Below are 22,537 nucleotides of genomic sequence, written 5' to 3'. Positions count from 1 at the left end.
GCATAGTGTACTGTTGCCCATCTATTTTCCTATCTACAATGATTTTTTCAGTGATGTTCAAAAATAGAAAAGCCCAACCATTAAATATTTAATAATTTATATTGCATATACCATAATTTCTCAAAAACAAATTTTAAATGACTATCATTTGCTTAAATCATTTGGCTTATCTAGTCTCCATGACTGAAATCAGAGACATATTTTCTTTCTTTTTTTTTTAAAAAAGATTTATTTATTTACTTGAAAGTCAGAGTTACACAGATATTGAAGGAGAGACAGAGAGAGAGAAAGGTCTTCCATCCACTGGTTTACTCCCCAGTTGGTCGCAATGGCTGGAGCTGGGCCGATCCGAAGCCAGGAGCCAGGAGCTTCCTCCAGGTCTCCCACACAGGTGCAGGGGCCCAAGGACTTAAGCCATATTTCACTGCTTTCCCAGGCCATAGCAGAAAGCTAGATGGAAGTGCAGCAGCCGGGACTTGAACTGACGGCCATATGGGATGCCGGCACGGCAGGCGGCGGCTTTACCTGCTACACCACAGCGCCAGTCCCCAGAGACATATTTTCTAAAACCTCTGTAAATCTGCCTATCTATTCTATAGAAGTATCCTGTTTTTTCTACAAATCATCCTCACTGAATTTTCAGGTCACTTATTAAATCCTTTGATTTAAAATTACGTTTCACCAATCTACCTGGGCAGTGTTTTGGATTTTCCCTATTTCTTTTTCTGAATTTATCTTCATCTGAGAAAAACCCTTAAGTTACCCCATTCCCAATGTCCTGAAGTCATATAAAACATCTCTATATAATCTTCAATGTCTTGACTCTAGGTTGATCTTAACGTGAACTAGATTGCTGTCAATTAAGACATTAATTGTAATTCCCAGGATAATCACACAATAACATGTACATTAAAATATATAATTAATATATACAATGAAACAAGAGTCAAAGCAGAGTACTGAAAAATACTATTAAACATAAGACAAAGCAGTAATGAAAGAAGTGAGAAACACAAAAATTCCTAATACATATAGAAGACAAAAAGAAAATTCTTTACTAGTAATTACATTAAGTATAAAGTGATCGCCTCTCCAATTTAAATGGGGACATTGAGAGAAAAGAGAAAAATACATGATTCAACTACATACTGTTTAGAAAGACTAACTTCAGCTTCAGAGACACATATTGGTTCCAGTGAAAGAATGTAAAATAGATATTCCATGTAAACAATAACAAAGAGAGTTGGGGCAGCTGTACAAATATTAGGTAAAATATATTTTAAGGAAAAAACTGTTATAAGGACAGATAAAAACCTTATATATTGATGGAAGGATCAATCAATCAAGAAGATAGAGCAATTATAGACATGTAAGCGTTTAAGAAAGCCTTCAGAATAAGAGACAAAAAAAGGACAGAAATTGAAGGGTGTGGGGAGCAAACTGGACTAGACTGAGTTACTGGAATTAAGACTTATTCTATGCATCTGCTCTCCCACAATATGGCGCTGGGAGAGAAGTAAACAGCTTCTGCACAGCTGCCTCCAGTTCAACCAATAAACTGTAGGACTTGCTCCTGATTGGAGAGCAGCGTACTCGGCGTGTGGGCAGCCGAGTTAGGATTGGCAGAGGAGGACTATAAAGGAGGAGAGAGACGGCATGCACCGGGAACATCTAAGGGGAACATGTAGCTGAAGGAACACCTGTGCAGCCCCCGAGAAGAGCCGGCCGGCGGTGTGCCGCTCCCCTGCGGAAGTGGGGAATGCGGCCAGGGGGAACTGCCCTTCCACGGAGGTGGAAGGGATAGTAGCCAACCCGGGAAGAACCAGCAGCAAACCCGGGGAGGGCCGAGCAGACGAAAGAACAGCGCAGGGTCCTGTGTCGTTCCTCCACGAAGAGGGGGAGCGACATAATGGTGCCGTGACTCGGATATGAAGCCTAGGCAAGGTTTAGTGTCGTTCCTCCACGAAGAGGGGGAGCGACATAATGGTGCCGTGACTCGGATATGAAGCCTAGGCAGGGCTTAGTGTTGCTCCTCCACGAAGAGGGGGAGCGACATAATGGTGCCGTGACTCGGATAGGAAACTTAGCTCGGATAGGAAACCCAGGACGGATAGGAAACTTAGGAGGGAAGAAACGGGAAGAACTGGGAAAATATCGGAGAGAGAGACTAGCAAACAGCCTAGGGAAAAGCCGGACGAAAAGGGTGCCGGAAGAAGCTGTTGAAAGCCTAGGCATAGATTCAGATACGGACTACAAGGGGAAGCTGGGAGAAATCTCTAAGGTCGAAAGCGAAAGTGAAAGCTAGAACAAACAGACTCGGATGCGGACTGTGGGGAGAGGCCAGGAGAAATGAGGGAGGAATATTGTTGGAAGAAAGCTTGGGGAAACATACCGGGTAGAGAAAAATGTTAGGGAAATTGAAGCCGCGGGGGGCAGGCCGAGGCTGAAACGAAAGCCACTTTGGGATTCTCAAGTTAGCCCGGGAATAGGGGGCGAAAAGTTGAAACCAGAAGCTGAAACGTAAGCCTGATTGGGATCCGTCTGATTAGCCCGGGGAGCAAAGGACGGGAAGCCAAACCGTGGGGCGGAGACGTAAGCTGGGTTGAATTCGCCAGGCTAGCCCGGGGAACTTAGATTGAATGCTAGTGGCGGACACGTAAGCTACGCTGTGTGACTCGTGGAGGCTGCCGCGCGCAGACAGAGCGTGCGGGGCTCAAGTACATAGGGAACGCAGGGCTGGCGCGAGGCCGTGGTTCAGACGCGAAAGGGTTAAGTGCGAGACCGCGGAGTGTGCGCGCAAAGCCGAGCCGCGCAGATGAGAGAGGCGCGGGCTGAAGCGGCGCAGAGCCGGAAAGCCGCAGGGATAAGAGAAACAGAAGTTTAGAAGTAAAAGAGAAATAGGAATGCTGGAAGATAGAAGTAAAATGGGAGAAATAGGAATGCCCGGAGATAGAGAAATAGAGAAATAGAAAGGCCTCCCCTCAACACAGCAATGTGAGAGCTTGGATTCAGTCTGCCTGATTAAGTGAGGCGATGAGCACCTGTGGCGGCTAGCAGCTTATGCGCCGCAGGTCACCGAAGGCAGGCACGAATTAACATCAGTAAGGCCTCCCCACAATACAACAATGAGAAAGCTTGGATTCGGTCTGCCTGATTAAGGCGGTAAGCGCCAGCAGGCGGCTCGACCAGAGTATGAGCCGCAGGTCACCGAACACAGGCACGCATCAGCGCCTAAAAACCTCCTCACAACATGGCGAAGAGAGGACCCGGATTCGGTTTGCCTGATTGATAGGACTTGTAAGAACCTGTGGCAACTCTAGCAAGTAGAGCAGAGTGTGTGCCGTGGGACACCGAAGACAGGCGCGTATCAACGCCAAAAATAAAAAGAAAGGGGGATCTGTGGGGAGCAAACTGGACTAGACTGAGTTACTGGAATTAAGACTTATTCTATGCATCTGCTCTCCCACAATATGGCGCTGGGAGAGAAGTAAACAGCTTCTGCACAGCTGCCTCCAGTTCAACCAATAAACTGTAGGACTTGCTCCTGATTGGAGAGCAGCGTACTCGGTGTGTGGGCAGCCGAGTTAGGATTGGCAGAGGAGGACTATAAAGGAGGAGAGAGACGGCATGCACCGGGAACATCTAAGGGGAACATGTAGCTGAAGGAACACCCGTGCAGCCCCCGAGAAAGCCGGCCGGCGGTGTGCCGCTCCCCTGCGGAAGTGGGGAATGTGGCCAGGGGGAACTGCCCTTCCACGGAGGTGGAAGGGATAGTAGCCAACCCGGGAAGAACCAGCAGCAAACCCGGGGAGGGCCGAGCAGACGAAAGAACAGCGCAGGGTCCTGTGTCGTTCCTCCACGAAGAGGGGGAGCGACATAATGGTGCCGTGACTCGGATATGAAGCCTAGGCAAGGTTTAGTGTCGTTCCTCCACGAAGAGGGGGAGCGACATAATGGTGCCGTGACTCGGATATGAAGCCTAGGCAGGGCTTAGTGTTGCTCCTCCACGAAGAGGGGGAGCGACAGAAGGGAGAAATAGACAGTTGATCAATAATAGTTGGAGACCTCAATATCTCACTTTCAATAAGAATTAGAACAACTACACAAAGAATCAACAAAAAAAAAAATCAAGCTTGGGCCAGCATTGTAGCTTAGTGGGTAAAGCTGCTGTCTGCATCTATGGCATCCCATATGGACACTGGTTAAAGCATTTAGGCACAAAACATTTTAATTATCCACTGCTTATATTTGGGCAAAAATCTTTGCCTAATTTATCTTCAGAATGATTATTGCAGAAAATTCTATGTCATCGTCTCATGTTTCTTTTTTTAAATAATTATTTTATTTATTTGAAAGGCATTGAGAGAGAGAGAGAGAGAGAGAGAGAGAATCTTCCATCTACTGGTTTATTCCTCAATGCCGGGCTGAAGCCAGGACCTTGGAACTCCATCCATGTCTCCCACGTGTGTGGTAGGGGCCCAAGCACTTAATTCTTCTACTGCCTTCTCAGGTGTATTACCAGGGAGCTGGAGCAGAAATGGAGCAGCAGGGAATCGAATCCACATTCATGAGATGACAGTGTCACAGGCGGTTTAACTCACTGCACCACAGTGTTGGCCCCTAGCAGCTCATGTTTCAAAGAAGCATCACACCAATTATAAGATGTTCATGGCACACTTAAGAGCATGAGAAAGGGCAGGTTTAGTGATAATTAAAAATATCAGCATTGCCATATATTAAGATATACATATACTCAGAGATGAGTATGTCTATGATATTGATATATTAAATATAGAAGGTGTACATTTGACAGGAAAAAAATCCTTCTTTTCATTTTTGTGGCATGTGTTAAGCAGAGCTTAATCTTCAGACTAAGGTTTTACTAGGCTTATGATGACAAAGAAAGAAAAAGTTTCTGAGACTATGTAACTGTCTGGATAATGGAAAATAGAATCAGAACTGCTCTTTTGTACTAACCAGTGATCTTATGAGGGTTGAAATTGAGATTTACATTGTTAATAGTGGAAGAATGGCAGGTATGTTTGAAACATATATTGTTTGCCTATAATAAATAAAACTACATATAAGGAATTTGTTCTCCGATATTTAATATCATTATAAACTAGTTCTGACAAAGTATGATGATGTTTCCACTGTTGCCTTGGGTCAACACAGCAAAGCATTATCAATTCCCATAACCCTGTGTGATTTGGGGTGAACTCTTAGATGTAAGAAATGTTCATTATTTCACATGATATACTTGTAGTAGGATTTTATTACTATTTTTATACTTTAATATTTTAAATGAAAACAATGCTAGTTTGAGTAAAATGCAACTTTTATGTGTAAGGAACAGGGAAAGACCCCGAGATGTAGGAAGCCCTGTGGTAGATGATGTTCATTACTTCCTCTCACTAGAGGGAGACTTACATATCCCTGTATCTCTGACATCAGACTCAGCCATGTAAGCAGAAGTGTCCATCCTTTCAATAAAATTATATTGCTTGATCCTATTGAAATTGGAAGTAGTTATTGTCTTACTTGAGAAGTGGTATGTATGAATTCTAAGCATACAATTTGCAATCTCATGGATTATTTTTTGTTTCTTTTTTCTCTGTCACGAAAGTTGGTATGTTTCAGATGAAAAGTGTTCTACTAACCTGTGTCAGGGAGAGAAAGTATCGTGAAACAAAGTCACAACATATCCACGATATCACAAGCAAGAAACACCTTTGCTATTGTAGATCACAGAAGTTTGGAGCCTTATTTGCTATGTGGCATAATTTAGCGTGAGGTGACTGTTAGAGATCTTAATGAATAAAATGTGAACTGAATCTTCTAGAATCTCATTCTATAATAGGGAAGATACAAAATAATTACAAAACAGTGCATTGAAAGCTAACAGGGCACATACAAAGCATAAATACTATACCAGAGCGAGACAAACTCTATTTGAAGGCTTTGAGGAATGCTTTGTGAAGAAAGTAACTCTGAATTTGAACTTAGGATACTACATAAGAGTTTGAAGATGTTTTTCATAAAGGAGGACATTTTAGAAACAAACAGCATGTTCATAAAAGAAAATTATTTTTAAAGGTTTATTTATTAGAAAGGCAAAATTATGGGAAGAGAGGGAGGAAGGGAGGGGATGGAAGGGGAGGAGAGAGAGAGAGAGCTCTTCCATCTGCGATTCATTCCCTAAATGACCAGAAGAGCCAGGTCTTGGCCAGGCTGAAGCCAGGAGCCAGGGACTCTATTCCAGCCTCCCCCATAGGTGACTTTCCAAGTGCTTTAGCAGGGAGCTGAATTGGAAGCAGAATAGCTAGGACTCGAACCCACACTCCAATATAAGATGCTGGCTGTCCTTGAAAATTAATTTTGCAAAGGGATACCACTAAGCATGATGTGTTTCTGAGATGCTTAATGTCTATAGGTGAATTTATAATATGAGGAGAAGATTGGGGGATGAATCCAAAAAGGTTGTTAGATTACAGAGGGCCTTATACATCATACAAGAGAGGTAGAGGACATACAGGCAGCTCAGGGTTCTGTCTGCCATGAAATATTCTCTGCTTGAAAAAGAACTGTTAGTGTCTTCATATTTTGCAATGGGATCAGTAACATCCAACTAACAGATTTGAGTTGGAGAATAAAAGAAATAACTAATACTCAATAAATCTTAGTTCCCTCAGACCCGTTATGCTAAGTAGATGATATTTCATGTAAGAGGGTGGGGTTGGAGTGTTTTATAAGCAATGAAAGGATAGGATCGAATCATACTTTAGAAAGATCACTCTGGGGGCTGGAGTTGTGGAATAGCTGGTAAAGCTGCCGCCTGCGGTACTGGCATCCCATATGGGCGCTGGTTCATGTCCCAGCTGCTCCACTTCCAATACAGCTCTCTGTTAATGGCCTGGGGAAAGCAACTGAAGATGGCTTAAGTGTTTGATTCCCTGTCATCCACGTGGGAGACCTGGATGAAGTTCCTGGCTCCTGGCTTTGGCCTGGTTCAGCCCTGGCCCTTGCAGCCATTTGGGGAGTAAACCAGTGGATGGAAGATTTCTCTCTCTCTCTCTCTCTCTCTCTCTCTCTCTCTCTCTCTTTCTCTTTCCCCTTCTCTCTGTAATTCTGACTTTCAAATAAATAATTAAATCTTTTTTTTAAAAAAAAAGATCATTGGCAGCAGGTGGGAGATGAATGGGGTAGAGGCATGAAGAAAGGCAATGAGACTAGTTAAGAGTTCAGTGCTACAAAATAATCAAGATATAATATGGCTTCAGGCTATGGTAGTGATAATACCTGACTTTTTCCCCTTATCATTTCCTTAGGTGACATGTATATATATATCAATGCCCTTAACAGGGAAGGAAAACACAAGAGAACCAGCTGTAGCTTCCTGAGTTTCAATTTTCCAAAGGTGAATTCAATTTTGATCCCTTGGCAACCAGACCAGTTTATCTACTGAACCCTTGCTATGTTTGGTACTTCCCAGGATCTAACGTACTAGGCTTTTACCCTTCTCCACTGTCATTTTTGTTCCACTCCCTTTTTGTTCTTCTAATGTGATGAAATTGTCAGTATAAACATGGTCAATAAACAAAACATTCCCATTAATTTCAGTTTTCATGTTCACTTTCAAATGTGCTTTCTGATAACTTATCCCCCAATATAACCTCATCTTCTTTGTATTGTTATTATTGTTTTAACACAATGATAATGGTGCTTGGTTCTATTTTTAAGAGCAATGATTTTCAAACTTATCTGCTCATTATGATTACCTAGAGTTTGTCAAACTCTATACTTATCAAATTTTAATAACAACAAAAACCCTCTTTGCTGATTAAATCAAAAATCTCAGTAATTTGGGGGATGTCCTTATGATACCAAAGTGCAGCCAAATTTGAGAAGCACAGATTTACAGAGTGATTCTGCAGCGTTCCTGTGCTTGCCAGTCCTCTGGGAATCTTGTTCAAATGCAGATCCTGATTCCATAGGAATGGGATGAGGCCTGAGATTCTGCATTCCTGACAAGCTCTTATGCTGCACGTCTGAGGACCACACTTGGCTAACTAGGACTTAGTGCACAATTAATATCTCTGTTATAGAACCATTTTAGGATATTTTAACGGAATTACTATCATTTGTGATTTTCTAGGAAGATTTTTCTTTCTTTTCCTTGCTTCCAAGGCTACATTTGAAATTTTGCTTGAGTATGCATCCCTTATTTGGCCATCAGTTTTGCATTCAAGTAATGGACTGAGTGCTAAAAAGTCAAGTGTGTTTACTTCAGTAAAACACAGCTGAGATTTGCACATAGGGAAACAATGTGTGATACAATTTATCCTTTTAATAGGAATTAATGGCCTTGATACGTGAAAGGCTATGCTGTACTGACCTTTAATCAGAGAACTTTAAAAGGATACCTAGCAAATCAATGCATAATAGTAATTAAGAATGCTAAACGAACATTTAACAGATGCCAAACACAGTAAAACCATTTAAAATGACCTTTTCTGTCTGAAAAGGTTGTTGTTATTGTGATTAAAGTTGATTTACAGAATTAAAAAATGCCAATAACCAACATGTTACTTCCTTCTCACATAAGTTCTAGATAAAGTAAAATGACACACTATATATTTCTAGTTTTGCTGGATCCTAGCTTTCATTTCTTATTTGTTTCATTTCTTAAATATGGAATGTCCACTTCAAATGTTGCTGAATGGTTGTTAAATCAATCTTTAGGTTCTGCTTCTCTAGTCGTATCTTTCACTTCCCTCCATCAAAAATTCAGCTAGAAGATTACTGAAGAGATACTGAACAGTTTTCTTTCATCCAGTTTCAAACCATTATTCTCCCATCCTGAACTTTGTGAGCTGTATATCACTTGTGGTTAAGTCCCTGGAATACTACTTCCTATAATCCAATTTCTAAAGACACACACACACACACACACACACACGGGGTGGGGGGAGCGGGCCAACAATTACATGCTTGATGAATTAATAACCAGGATGCTGTGGCTCAAGGTAGCACTTACAATATATACACGTATCTCTTCTCACACAATCCTATTGCAATGAGAAAGTAAATGATACGTATGGTATAAATCCATTCCAACTGTGAGAAGAAAATAGTTTATGGAACAGAGATTTGGATAGTTTTTATTTTTATTTTTTTGACAGGCAGAGTTAGACAGTGAGAGAGAGAGAGATAGAGAAAGGTCTTCCTTCCGTTGGTTCACCCCCCAAATGGCTGCTATGGCCGGAGTGCGCCGATCCGAAGCCAGGAGCCAGGTACTTCTCCTGGTCTCCCATGTGGGTGCAGGGCCCAAGCACTTGGGCCATCCTCCACTGCCCTCCCAGGCCACAGCAGAGAGCTGGACTGGAAGAGGAGCGACAGGGACAGAATCAGGCGCCCCAACCGGGACTGGAACCCGGGGTGCCGGCGCCACAGGCAGAGGATTAGCCAAGTGAGCTAGCCAGAGATTTGGATAGTTTTGAAAATGGAAAGAAGATATAGTTTTATAGATAGGTCAAGGCAGGGAAAAATCTGACTCAGAAAATACAGTAAGATAAATGCATACCTTTACTCAGGTCAAGCTCCTGAAAAAGTGTAGCATTTTCTATGTGGCAGAACTCTAAAGGAAGCTCCAAAAGCACAAAGGGCAGATGTGGAGAAAAAGAAGGAATGGGTTGCCGGATAGTTTTTCAGGTGGTTAATTAAGCAATAGTTGGCTCAGTCAACAGGAAAATGAAAAGAAATTCCAGGAAGGCAGTCAGATACAGGCTTAGAGAAAAACCCGCCCACATTATTCATCACCTTCCATGCTTTGGGCAATGCTCATGGTAATAAGGACATAGCACTGAACGCCTTGGTTTCCACTCTCATAGAACACATATTCTCATGGAAAAAGCTAACAACAAAAAATGTGTGAAAAACAAATCCTATAAACATATGTGTAACAATGGGTCAAGGAGAAAAAAGAAAGTAGACATCAAGGATAAAGAATGAATAGATACTATTTTAGAAAAGGAATTCAGAGAGGATCTGTCTGAAAATATGGATCTGAACAAAGGCCTGATGGATTTGTCTGATGGGGGGAAGGGGAATGTGGATTTGAGGAATATTAGGAGGTTATGTAGCTAGGGCAAAGGAACTGAGCAGCTGAGTTGGAGAGTGAGCCAGGGCCAGATCCTGTAAGATTTTGAAGCCTAGGGTCTACAAGGCTACACTTCTCTAAATCCAATGGAAAGGTATCGGAGGCTTTGATGGGTGGACGATCATTCTTTAAGCAACACTCTTTATCCGGAGAATTTATTACATGTAGAGAAGGGATGGAAGCAGGGAACCAGGAAGGAAATTGCAGTTTGCGGTCAGACAAGACGGCAGCTGGAGTCTAAGGTGGTAGTGATGTGGTAATGGGAAAGCATGGGTTCTGAAATGCATTTTGAAGGTAGAGGTCATGAAATTTGCTACTAAATTGGTTGGGTGGGTTGCAGGATATGAATCAGAGATAATTTACTTTGGTATAAAAGAGAAGCCTTCAAGAAACACATCCTGGCAATGTAGTTGGAGTACCTGGATACCAGCCATGCCTCAAGCCTCAAGAGGAGGCCTGTGTAAAGTTTCTGGTTTTGTTAAAATACATTATAAGAGTGAAAAAAATATTAAGAACCTGTGTACAATGGCAAACTATTCAGAATTACCTAAGTGATACAGGGAAGGCCACAACTCTGAATTTGCAGAACTCTATCTGGCGAAATTTCATTCTTTTGCTAGCAAACAGTGTTTTTATTTTCACTGCCTATCTACAAGAATGGCTGGTAACACTGTTGAATAAAGGCGTAGTCAGGACAAATTATCTACTTCTGGGTAAATGTTTTGTCCGATTTCCTCCACTAAAATCTTTCTTATCTAAAGAAATTAACATCTTGGGACATAATGGTAACATGGTTTTCAAAGATGAACAAGCTCATCAGAGGAGTGCAGTCACACCCCTTCACACTGGCTTTTCCTTCTTCCCGGTTTCACTTTTCCCGCACCTTCACCACTACTTTCTGGGATCATCTCTCAAGGGAGTTCACATAGTCTTCATCTTATACCCTGTTTCTGAGAACTTAAGCTAAGATAGCTTCTTGTTGATAACTCAGTCACATCCATCATGGCAAAAAATGCCAGTTTGGAAATAAAAATTCAGATTTTCTTCACCGGCAAGAGTTTGATTTGCTGCAAAGAAATTCACCTCTGTTCATTCACAACATTTTTTTTTTTTATTCTTCATATGGTTGGCATCGTGGGCTCAAAGAAAGCAATTAGGTTTATGACACAATTAATGTTGAATGCATTTAATTCTAGGCTTCAATTATTTATTGACTACAATGACCCTCTATTCCAGATGTATTTTTCATGTCTGTGTACAAAGATTTCAAATGCACAAATTCAATTTAATTGGGAAATACATCACTTCCAAAGGTTTGATACTGTGGACTTAAATAAATTGTGGTCTAGATCTTGTAAGTCACATTTGTGAGATATTTTAATATTAAAAAAGTATAACATCATTTAGTAAATTAAACCACTTTGTGAAAAATGTAAAGGATATTTTTACTCTCATGTTATAAATTGTCAAACTAAAAATAAGAGGAGTTAAGAAAGGTAGCTGGTGTTTGGCAGAAGGTGCCTGAAGTCTTTGAAACCCAAACAGTCGGGGCAAGGAGTGAAGGTTTGGTAGGCTAATGAAATAAGGAGAAACCTAGATGCAGAAGAAACGCTTCACTCACTGCTTGACTCAGCAGGTGTTTGTTGAGTGCCTTCAGTATGCCAGGCAATGTAACAAGGCATTTCTCTTGGTCAATTTTCTATTGCTGTAACAAAATATCTGACACTGGTTGCTTTGGAAAGAAAAGAGATTTATTTCACTCACAGTGACAACATCTGCTTGGATCTAGTGAGGGCCTTCTGGCTGCATCACAATGTGACACATGGCACACTGGAGTCCCACGAAAACTGCATTAATCCCTTACGAGGGCAGTGTCACTTCCTACTAGGCCCCACTTCTTAAAGTTTCCATTACTCCTCAAAAATCACTGGACAGAAAGTCAAGGCTCTAGCACATAAAGCTTTGGGGGCTGTTCTCATACCATATCCACACCATAGCAATACTCTAGAAGTATGATTGTACGGAGAAAGTTACTAAGAAAAGTTAGAAGGGAGAAGAAAGCAGTTTCCTTGCAGAGAGATATTAAAACAGCCACAGGTCACAATCCAGTTGAAGTCTGTTACTACATTCACCATCCCCATTAGGGGTTAAGCTATGTGAACAAACAAAGCAATGCTTTTTCAAATCTGTCAAAGTAATGGGGCAAAAAATTTTCCACCTGTCAGTTGAATTCGCTAATTAGATAATTTAATAAACATCTGGTGTTGGGATGGTCTCAAAATTTGTAAATCTGATGAAGTAAATGAATTTGATGATCAGTTTTTCCTTGGAAAGAATGGTTGTTTGATTTGGAAAGTTGACTTTAGGACATTTCAGGAGTACAGTAAATACAAGAGTCATAATTCTAGCTCAGCAATTATGTGGCCCCTAAGGCAACTGATTATTTTCTTTGCAGTTTATCTGAAGGAAATAAATAATGATGATTTGATCTGCTATAGGGGCTTCATGAATCAGCAGCTGAAGCCTATTGATTCTTTCATAAATAAAGCTTTAAACATTGTGGGTCTTGGGAAGGAAAAGGAGGACGGCTATCTCTTGAGTTTTATCTGCTACTGTTCATTTAAAATGGTGTTTATCTGATATTTACCATGAAAAATAAGGAAAGCATTTTTGATACTCCCTGTATCCTATTTACTGAAGGAACTGAGTTCTAAGGCAGTCCAGCTCTTTTAAGTCCATATTAAAAATTCATATCATGCTTCAGATCGTCATGCCCTCCCAGGTCAAGAGTAGCTTGCTGTCAGAGGCCAGTTACACAATTTTACCCAGCTTTATCTCCACCTTTACTTCACTCCTACATCCTTTAGCGAAAACTGCATTACTTTGAAGTTGAAGGTTGTACTCAGGCAGGCAGAGGAGCTTTCCTCCCACCCGGAGTTGGAACAGATAATGGATTCTACAAAGCAGGTGTCCAACTGGACAAGGTCATCGCACAATGAGTCAGTGTAAATATCCAAATTGCAGTGTGGACAAACTCAGCCCATGACAGATGCAGTTGATGAGTGTCTTTGTCTAACTGTCACAGTGGTCTGAGAACATGGGACAAATCAAATGAGAAAGCTTGTGCCTGACTTAGAAGATACGTCTTCACTAACGCTTTAGCAATCAGCAGGCTGGCTTTACTTGGTGAAAATCTCTTGACTGGTGTATTTGGATGATTTTGTTTTTCAGGAGCTATTTGTTCAGGGGAAACAATGAAAAGTAGAAAGATGAAATTGGTTTCTCCTGACATTTCCAAGGATGAATACTTATGAAGGGTAAGTAGGCAATCTCTCCTCAGAAACAGTCAATCCAAAGAGCCCAGAAAGTTCTCCAGTATTTCAAATAGAAGATCAGATCACAACTTCAAGAAAAACAGAAGAAAATAAGAAGACCCTTTCTCTGGGAAAGAACTTGGATTATGACCACTATATTACAAATTCATGATTCTTGGTTCTGCACAAGGGATTTTCAAAAAGTTCATGGAAAACAAGTATTGTTTAAAAAACTATACATGGACCTCAAAAACTTTTTGCAACAAAATAAACTTGTCTTCAATTCTATTTTTTTCACAAACTTCTTGAAGTCTCCTTATACTTAAGTTTCAATTTCAGTCAATGTCTGAAATTTAAAAGCAAAAGCATTGAATATGTGTAAGGTGTGAATGACTAAAGTCACACAAAATTAGTTTAAGTTTCCAGGATTTTTAAAACTATAGCTGTTTAGATGTAAGGGTTTTTAGAAAAGTCCTATAGGGCTAAGGTGTATATATTAAAGCAAGTTTAGAGCACTTTTCCCCTCATTTTATGGAAGGAATGGCTAACATAATGTTAAATACTTTGCTCAACATTAAACCATTATAAAGCAACTCAGTATGAACTTAAGTTACTTTTTATTTCAATGTAGAGGAGGTTCCGGGAAACATTTCTGTAAATTGCCATATTGAGAGATAAATATCATAACTCTTTAATGATTTAGAATAAGGTGTCCATATCACAAATGAGAAGGCTAAACAACTTGTTCGATGTTGTATCTTCAGAGTGTAAAAGCCCTAATTCAGGGCATATCTTTCGACCGTAAGTCCAGTTCTCTGGTTTTTCTACCACAGTGCCTATAGCACTGTAACAAAATAGGCCTCAAGAAAATTCCGTGTCTAATAAAGTTGGCTAACTTCGCCTCCATTCCAGGCCAATGTAGCAACAGCTCTGTGGGAACACTTGGTCTCTTCATTGAGTGCAGAAGCTGTAGCCTCCTACTCTCTGCAAAGGTACAGTTGCCAACAAATACAGATAATTAAGCATCTAGCATGTATCAGCCATGGTTTTAGAATGACAGATTCCTTGTCCTCAAGCTTCTTGTGTGTGTGTGTGTATGCATGCCCGTGTGTGTTGTGGGGGGATCAGTAATCATCAAGTAACTAAATAAACAAATCATATCAGGTATTGGTAAGAAAACAAAATGATAACCAGTATTGGCAACTTAGGGCTGAAGTATGCTGGGTTTTTTCAGGTAGGCTGGTAGGTGGGTTCATTAAGCAGAAACATTGTGGAAGCAGCAATAATAATGCCCAAAATAGTAGCTTGAGTATTGAAAACGGCAACTAATGAAACTGACAATGAGGTAATATTGCCAATACATGTTATTATTGTGGATAAGGTGACCTATCTGTCATTCTGAGTCTGTGACAAGAAATGTGGACATCTTAAAAAAGTGGGAGAGAATTATGTTGGTGCTGGTGCAGTATCACTTTCTCACACTCAAGTCCTCCTATATTGTCCTAAAAAAGAAAGGAAAGTAATGGTCGATACATCCAACACCATATACTGAACACTTTTCTAAGCATTTCAAATGATTTGACTTGTGTACAAGGATTACCTCACAGAGATTCTTGGTCATGTTTTACTTTCACATATGACGAAACTAGGCCAGACGGCTTAAGAAGCTTTCCTATACAAGATAAATAATGCTCTTGTGAATTTGCTCATCTTGCAAAGTAAAAGAGACTTTGTAGATGTGGCTTTGAAGATGGTGATATTTTCTTAGATTATCTGGATGCAGTATAATCACAAAGATTCTTAAAAGAGCCAAAGAAGGACATAGAAGCAGAGGTTGGAGTGATGTGGCTAGGAGCCAAGGAATGTAGGCAGCTTCTAGAAGCTAGAAAATGCAAGGGAATAGATTCTACTCTAGAGCTTCCAGGAGGAATGTCACTTTGAGTTTAATCCAGTGAAAATGATTTCTGACCTCCAGAACTGTAAATCTGTGCTGTTTGTGTTGCCTTAAGCCACAATATTTGTGGCAATTTTTACAGCAGCAATAGGAAACTAATACATTGCCCTAGGCCATAGAGCTATAAACTGGCATGGCCAGGATTAAAATTGAGGCAATCTGGTGCCAATGCCAAAGAATTAACCACGTTGGTAAAGGGCCTGTCACAGACAGAATAAAATTTGGGGTTGAAAGAAAAATGAGGATCTTCCATGCTTTCTTCTCATGCTCTGAATTCCTGGTCTGAGAAAGAGAGAAGGGGAGGGAGGGAGAGTGAGAGAGAAAAGAAAGGGGATTGTATGCCAGCTGGTATATACTAATCCCCTTTCCTGCTCTATATCTTCAGCTCTGGATCCACAGATTACTAACATAAACATGCCATTTTAGAGATGAGACATTTGAGGATGAAAGGGTTGTGATTTTGAAGTTAGGCTGGGCTGGTTGGCGGGGAAACAACGACCTTGTTACATTAAGGGATAAGTGTTGCTATGGGGCGATCCTCAGAGTTCAGTGTCTGTGGAACTCGAGAGAGGCTGCGTGGCACGTGAAGACCACAAGATCCAGGCTTCCTGATGCTTCTATTTCTCACCGTTGGCTTAGAGAGGGTGGGGAAAGCAATGTTAATTACACTTACCAATATAATGCCTCCACAAGGATGGAAAGTTCTTACTGTAACCATCTTTTAACCTCTGGTGGTTATTTTATTTCCACTTTCATAACCTGGTCGCTGCCTCCAGCTCTCTAATACAGCATTGAGGACAGTAAGCACTTCTAAATCTTGATTGAATTAAAAGGAACGTTTATGATAACATACTTAGATCGGTACTTTGTAAACATTAAGGCACATGGGAATCCCATGGGAACTTCATTAAAAGACGGATCCAGCGTAAAGTTCTGGTTTGGGCCTGAGATTGGGCATTTCCACCGACCTCTCATATGATGCTGATACTGCTAGTCTATTTTTCAAGGTCTCACCCACACACAAGATATAAGTCATACAAAATGTGATCATTTAATGAACATTTACACAGATGGCACAGAAATAGGTGTTCCCCTTTTAGGCACCCCTGGCCTCCCGATAAAGGGACTAAAGTAGATGTCAGGGTTCAATGGAAAGTGTCCAAACAGCGCCCCAACTCCCTGCTCCAGGCGCCGGGCTCGCGGTCTTCCAGAAGGAGGGGAAGGAGCAATGAGAGGAAAGTGGGAAGTGTTCCGGAGCTCGCTGGCTGACGTCTCTCTTCTATTTCCAGCTTACAAAGAGTATCTGCCCCTTTGAACCGCCCAGGTCACGGGCGAACGCACCGGAGCTCAGCGCCGCGCCCCCCTCCGCGCCCTTGCCCAGGAGGAGGCAACTGGCGCGCCTGCGTGCGCGCTCAGTATAAATAGGTCCCAGGAGGCGGCCACTGGGCAGAACGGGCTGCGGGCGCCACGGGCCATGGAGGGCGAGGACCACCCGTGGCGGGGCAGCATCCTTTACAACATGCTTATGAGCGCGAAGCAAATGCACGCCGCTCCAAAGGCGCCCGAGGCGCGGCTCGCGGGTCCGTGCTGGGGCTGCTCCTGCGGCGCTGAGCCCCGTGTAGGCGGAGAGGGGCTGTCCGGCGAGCGAGCCCTGGCGCTCCTGTACCGCTGCTGCTTTTGCGGTGAAGACCACCCGCGGCAGGGCAGCATCCTCTACAGCATGCTCACGAGCGCAAAGCAAATGCACGCCGCTCCCAGTGCGCCCGAGGCGCGGCTCGCGGGTCCGTGCTGGGGCTGCTCCTGCGGCGCTGAGCCCCTGGTGGGCGGAGAGGGGCCGTCCGGCGGGCGAGCCGTGTCGCTTCTGTACCGCTGCTGCTTTTGCGGTGAAGACCACCCGCGGCAGGGCAGCATCTTATACAGCTTGCTCACGAGCGCAAAGCAGTCGCACGTGGCTCCGGAAGCGCCCGAGGCACCACTGAGAGGCTGTTGGTGGGAGCGCTCCTACGGAGCACCGAGGCTGGGGGCTAGAGAGGGGCTATCCGGTGGCCGAGCCCTGTCGCTCCTGTGCCGCTGCTGCTTTTGCGGTGAAGACCGCCCGCAGCGGAGCAGCATCCTCTACAGCGTGGCCAGGAGCGCAAATCAGACGCACGCAGCTCCAGAGATGCAGCCGAGGGCCCCCTGGTGGGACACCTCCTGTGATGCGCTGCGACCGGTGGCCCTCAAGAGTCCACAGGTGGTCTGCGAGGCAGCCTCGGCGGGCCTCTTGAAGACGCTGCGCTTCGTCAAGTACTTGCCCTGCTTCCAGGTGCTGCCCCTGGACCAGCAGCTGGTGCTGGTGCGCAGCTGCTGGGCGCCCCTGCTCATGCTGGAGCTGGCCCAGGACCGCTTGCACTTTGAGACCGTGGAGACCTCGGAGCCCAGCATGCTGCAGAGGATCCTCACCAGTAGGCGGCAGGAGACCGCGGGCAACGAGCCACCGCCCCTGTCCACACCGCAGTCACATTTGGCACCGCCGCCGGAGGCCAGGCCGATGCCCTCAGCAGCAGAGGTCCAAGCCATCAAGGGCTTCCTTGCCAAGTGTTGGAGTCTGGACATCAGTACCAAGGAGTATGCCTACCTCAAGGGGACCGTGCTCTTTAACCCGGGTAAGGGCGCTGGCCTCGGGCGTCAGCTTCTCTCAGCTCGGAGAAGCATTGAGCAGTGTGTGTTCTCCCCTCCCCCGGGCTGTAGGTGCTAGTGTTTTCAGTGGTCGGGGCGGGGATGTCGGGGCACAGAGACTACTCAGCAAACTGGGATGGGATGCTGTGGGAACCACTTCTCATGGCTGAGCTGTTGCCAGAAACTCAGTAGACAGAAGGGAATTGCTTGTTGAGGTTTGCTTTTGATTCTCTACATATTTTTGTTACTATGGAAAAGTTTGTGCCTTCCTGGGACACGACCATTTCTTCTCTAATTCACTTTTAAATCCAGTAGCATGGCTTCAAAAGAAGTTTTTGTTCCCTGGAAAGCCCGTTCTGAAATTTACTAGAATCTTTTTATTGGAGGAAATTGATTAGGTCTGGTAAGAAGGGAAACCTTTGTGAAGGACTTGGTGGAGAGACCATCCCCTGGGGATGCTGTCAGGACACTGTATTTAGTGTTTCACTGGTCGGCCTCTGAATGGTCTTTGTACTGTCCTTAGCATCTGGACCATCCCATCCTCCAAATTTCTGTGAATGTCAGGTTGGGAAAATGCCAGAGAAAAGACACAGTAGGAATGGACATCAGGGGCACCAATTCACAACTTGAGGGGACCTTAGAGGCACCCTAATCAATCCCTTCTACACCCTCTGCCATCCCCAATTTACAGAATAGGTTGCTGAGTCCAAGGTGACTTTACCCTAAAACAAACCGCCTGTGTTCCGTGGCAGCTGGGTGTCCTGTCTTCTGGGCCCAATGAGATGTCAGCTGCAGCACAGTTTCAGGTTGTCTGTTGGATGCTGGACTCTCACAGTGCAACCAAATCCCAGGAGACCATGGCCTCAGGCAGTGCGGCACCTTGTCTCAGATGTGTCTTGCTCCTAGAGTCATCTTCAGCCAGCGTCTTTCTGAGAGGGTCACAAGTGGGAAGGAAGTTTCCAGGCCACTTGAGTTGGGAAAGTTTTTATAATGCTCCTTCTACATCCTTTTCCCGAGACACTAGTGGTCTTTGATTATGTCCCTGGCCCCTGTGTAGCACTTTTCCAGAGTATAACAGCAGTATTAGATGAGACAATAATTCACTCATGTTTTGTGATCTAGAGAACTCAGCTCATCCCAGTGACTATTGTAGATCACCTTTTATTTATATCATTGTTTTCCAAACTTGCCTGTGCATAAGATAGTACTCACATATGTTGAGGAGCAGGGAGTTAAGTCTTAAAGACTCCTCCCCTAGTGATTCTGATTCAGTAGTTCTGGCCCAGGGTCTGCAAATACATATTTATAATAGTGCCCCAGATGATACTTAAGATCATTTGTAAGATCATTCAGCCAGTGCTACTAATCATTTGTAATGTGCCTTGTGCACTGGGATACACAAGTGAGACCAGAGCTCAGCGTCCAGAAGTGTTATATATCAATAGTTCTTTCTTTTCCTTGAGCTTGTTTCCCACCCCTCTCCTTCTTCTCTCTCTCCCTCTCTTCTGTTATTCTTCCTCTGCTTTTCCAAATCCTCTCTTAATAGCAGTTTAACTAGCTAAGCTGAGCATGTTTGAAATGCAAATAAAATGCAGCAACATTTGAGGGAAAAGTAATATATTTCTTTGTTGTTTATCCTTTCATATTCCCTTATCTTTATGTATAAACCCGTATGTACTTTTAATAAACCCACTTGTTCAACCCCTACCCCCCCACAAGATGTCTTCAAAAACTTCATGGAAAAAAGTTTTATGAAAAAAAATGCATGGATTTAAAAATGCAGCAAAAATAAACTCATCTTTTAATTCTATTCCTACAAACTCTCTGGGTTTAAACATAAAGATAAGGAGAATTAGGAAACTGTGGAGCCCACCTGCCATTTCTATTTCTTTACTTTAAAGGTAAGACTCTTTTGCAGAAAAAGCCGCAATTTTGGAGGGTGTGGGCATGGATGGGTGTGGTGTGATAGCAGAGAAAAGTAACGTGGAGGTCACAGATGAAGTTTTCATGAACCATGACTCTGGACCTGGAGGAACTTTGAGTTTCTGGTGGAGTTTCATGCAAGCCTCTTCCTTTCATCAGTGGGATTCAAACAATATAATTGAGTTTCAAGCCTGGATGTTGAGCTGTAGGTAGTAGGAGACATTAATGTGTGGACTGGGTAATCTGATTAGGGTATAGGTTAGACGTGCTGCATTATTTTGCTCTTATTTTATTGATCAGATATTTGCCTGTTAGAAGAGTGCCTCATATCTGTCACCATTAGTTTTTAGAGATCACTGATTGGTTCTGCTACTCTGTGATGATTAGCATAATACTTATAAAATATTATTCTGTTGAACTTTGTAGAAAAAGGGAAGGGAAGTGATTGCAATCATAATTGGCATTATTTAATCCTAATGATAAACTATTACTTACTTGAATACAAATTAAAGAACTTTGGAACGATATTACTGTCATGGAGAATCATAGGGCTTTTAAAAACAGACTCCTCTTACCACCTTCTGTACAAGGATTAATATATATAATACAATATAATAAAATAGTATATTAATATATATCCTTCTTTCCAGGGTTGCATTTTCATTCACTTTACTTAAGTATCCACTTGACTGAAAAGAGGTCATGCATTGTCTATTAAAAAAGTTCTGTTTGAACTGTGTTGTGGTCCGTGATATTCTAGTATTTACTTTTAACCCTCTCAAGACTGGAGGAGAATTATTTCTAAAATCTTTTATTTATATATATATATATATTTAAAAAGCCTTTTGGAACACTCATTAGAAGCACCTCCCCTTTTTATAAGCCCCCCAATACAGAAACCATGATACAATGAACTAAATAGCCAGCATTAGTTTTTAAATTATTTTGGGCCTCTAGATTAATATTGATCTGCAGCAAATAATACAGTGAAACCCAGGAGTCACAGTTTGTGGCCGGGGAGTTTACCACTATTGGTTGAATAATCAGTATCATGGTGGGAAATTTGTGGACGGATGGTAAAATATTTGCAGATGGCAAAACTTATTGTACAGTGGACTGTTTTCCATGGTATAAAGCCCAGTGCTCTCCTCCTGAGATAGCATTATTTTTTTTCATATTTGTATAAAAAGTGAGCTGGCACAATGATTCATTAAAGTATACTCGACTGTCAAATTAGGCGTGCACTTGTTGGCTCACAGCCAGCATTTTTAAATGTGTGTATACAAGCATTGTGGATATTTAATAAGGAAAATCACCTTAATGTTTCATTCTTGGAAGTGTTGTTTCTGGAAACTTACAACTGGTTTGGTATTTTATCTGTGCTCTCAAAAACCCTTGAATCAGGAATCTTGAGCTTTTGTTTAATTGGGAAGAGGCAGAAAGGATAGATTTAAAAATCTAGCAAAGGATTTGTGATGAGCCATTTCTAACAAGGAGATTTTTCTCCCTCCAGACCTGCCAGGCCTGCAGTGCGTGAAGTACATTCAGGGACTTCAGTGGGGAACTCAGCAGATACTCACTGAACACGTCAGGATGACGCACCGAGGGCACCAGGCCAGATTCGCTGAACTGAACAGTGCTCTTTTCCTGCTGAGATTCATCAATGCCAATGTCATTGCTGAACTGTTCTTCAGGCCCATCATTGGCACAGTCAGCATGGATGATATGATGCTGGAGATGCTTTGTGCGAAGTTATGAAGCCATTTAGCCCATACAAGCCAAGTTAACCGTGTAAGAGGTGTGGATAGAAGAATGTCAAATATTGTGAAATAAACTTTCTTATTATTTTTACATGCATAGTATTTTTGTATTCAATTAAAGAAATAGTTTAGTTATAGATGATTAACAAAGCCTCTGTTCTATGATGTTTCATTGTGAAGGAAAACGTTTGTCAACAAGTAACACACTTCTGTACATCTTTAAGAGAAGAGCAGGGTATTCCACTAGTCAGCTATTTCCAAAAGCTTAGTCACTGACTCCAATGTACCTGCTCAAATTGAATTTGTAATATTACATTTTAATAAATTTTAAGGTGTTAACCATTAACATGACTGAAAAGTTTCATTGGGGGCTTAACTAAGACTTCAAAACTTATTAAAACCTAGTCAACATAAGCAAAAAATACCTCTCTAAGTAACATGGCATTTGATGTTATGGCCTGCCAGTGTTGTTAGGAAAAGACTTTGCTCTGTCTTCATTTCCACACCTGTCAGTTACATGGAAGACTGTCTTTGTACCCAAAAGGAGACAAGAAGCAGTGTTGGTTGGAGAGCCTCATAAAAATGAAATATGAGAATTTTTAGTTTTCTTTTGGGATATTTCTATACACCATTATGGAACTGAAATCAAGTTTACGTTCTATAAGGAAGAGTTATAGTTCCAGAACTCAATATAATTATAAACCCCTAATTACCTTTCACCTTTTAGATGTGTTGTCTATGTGACTGTAACTTTGAACAAACATGGCAG

At 42.3% G+C, this 22,537-nt stretch overlaps 1 protein-coding gene across 1 annotated transcript; it reads left to right on the top strand.

Annotated features, from left to right (window-relative positions):
• Window positions 1–16,888: 16,888 nt before the first annotated feature.
• On the top strand, window positions 16,889–22,082 carry NR0B1 (nuclear receptor subfamily 0 group B member 1). Its single transcript, XM_002720004.5, has 2 exons — window positions 16,889–18,072; window positions 21,522–22,082. The coding sequence occupies exons 1-2, from the start codon at window positions 16,902–16,904 to the stop codon at window positions 21,764–21,766; spliced, it is 1,416 nt and encodes a 471-aa protein (XP_002720050.1). The 5' UTR covers window positions 16,889–16,901; the 3' UTR covers window positions 21,767–22,082.
• Window positions 22,083–22,537: the final 455 nt, after the last annotated feature.

Source organism: Oryctolagus cuniculus, chromosome X (assembly GCF_964237555.1).
Source record: "Oryctolagus cuniculus chromosome X, mOryCun1.1, whole genome shotgun sequence".
NCBI classification, from domain to species: Eukaryota; Metazoa; Chordata; class Mammalia; order Lagomorpha; family Leporidae; genus Oryctolagus; species Oryctolagus cuniculus.
The sequence above is the reverse complement of the archived record's forward strand: the minus strand, read 5'-3'. Positions and strand labels throughout refer to the sequence as shown.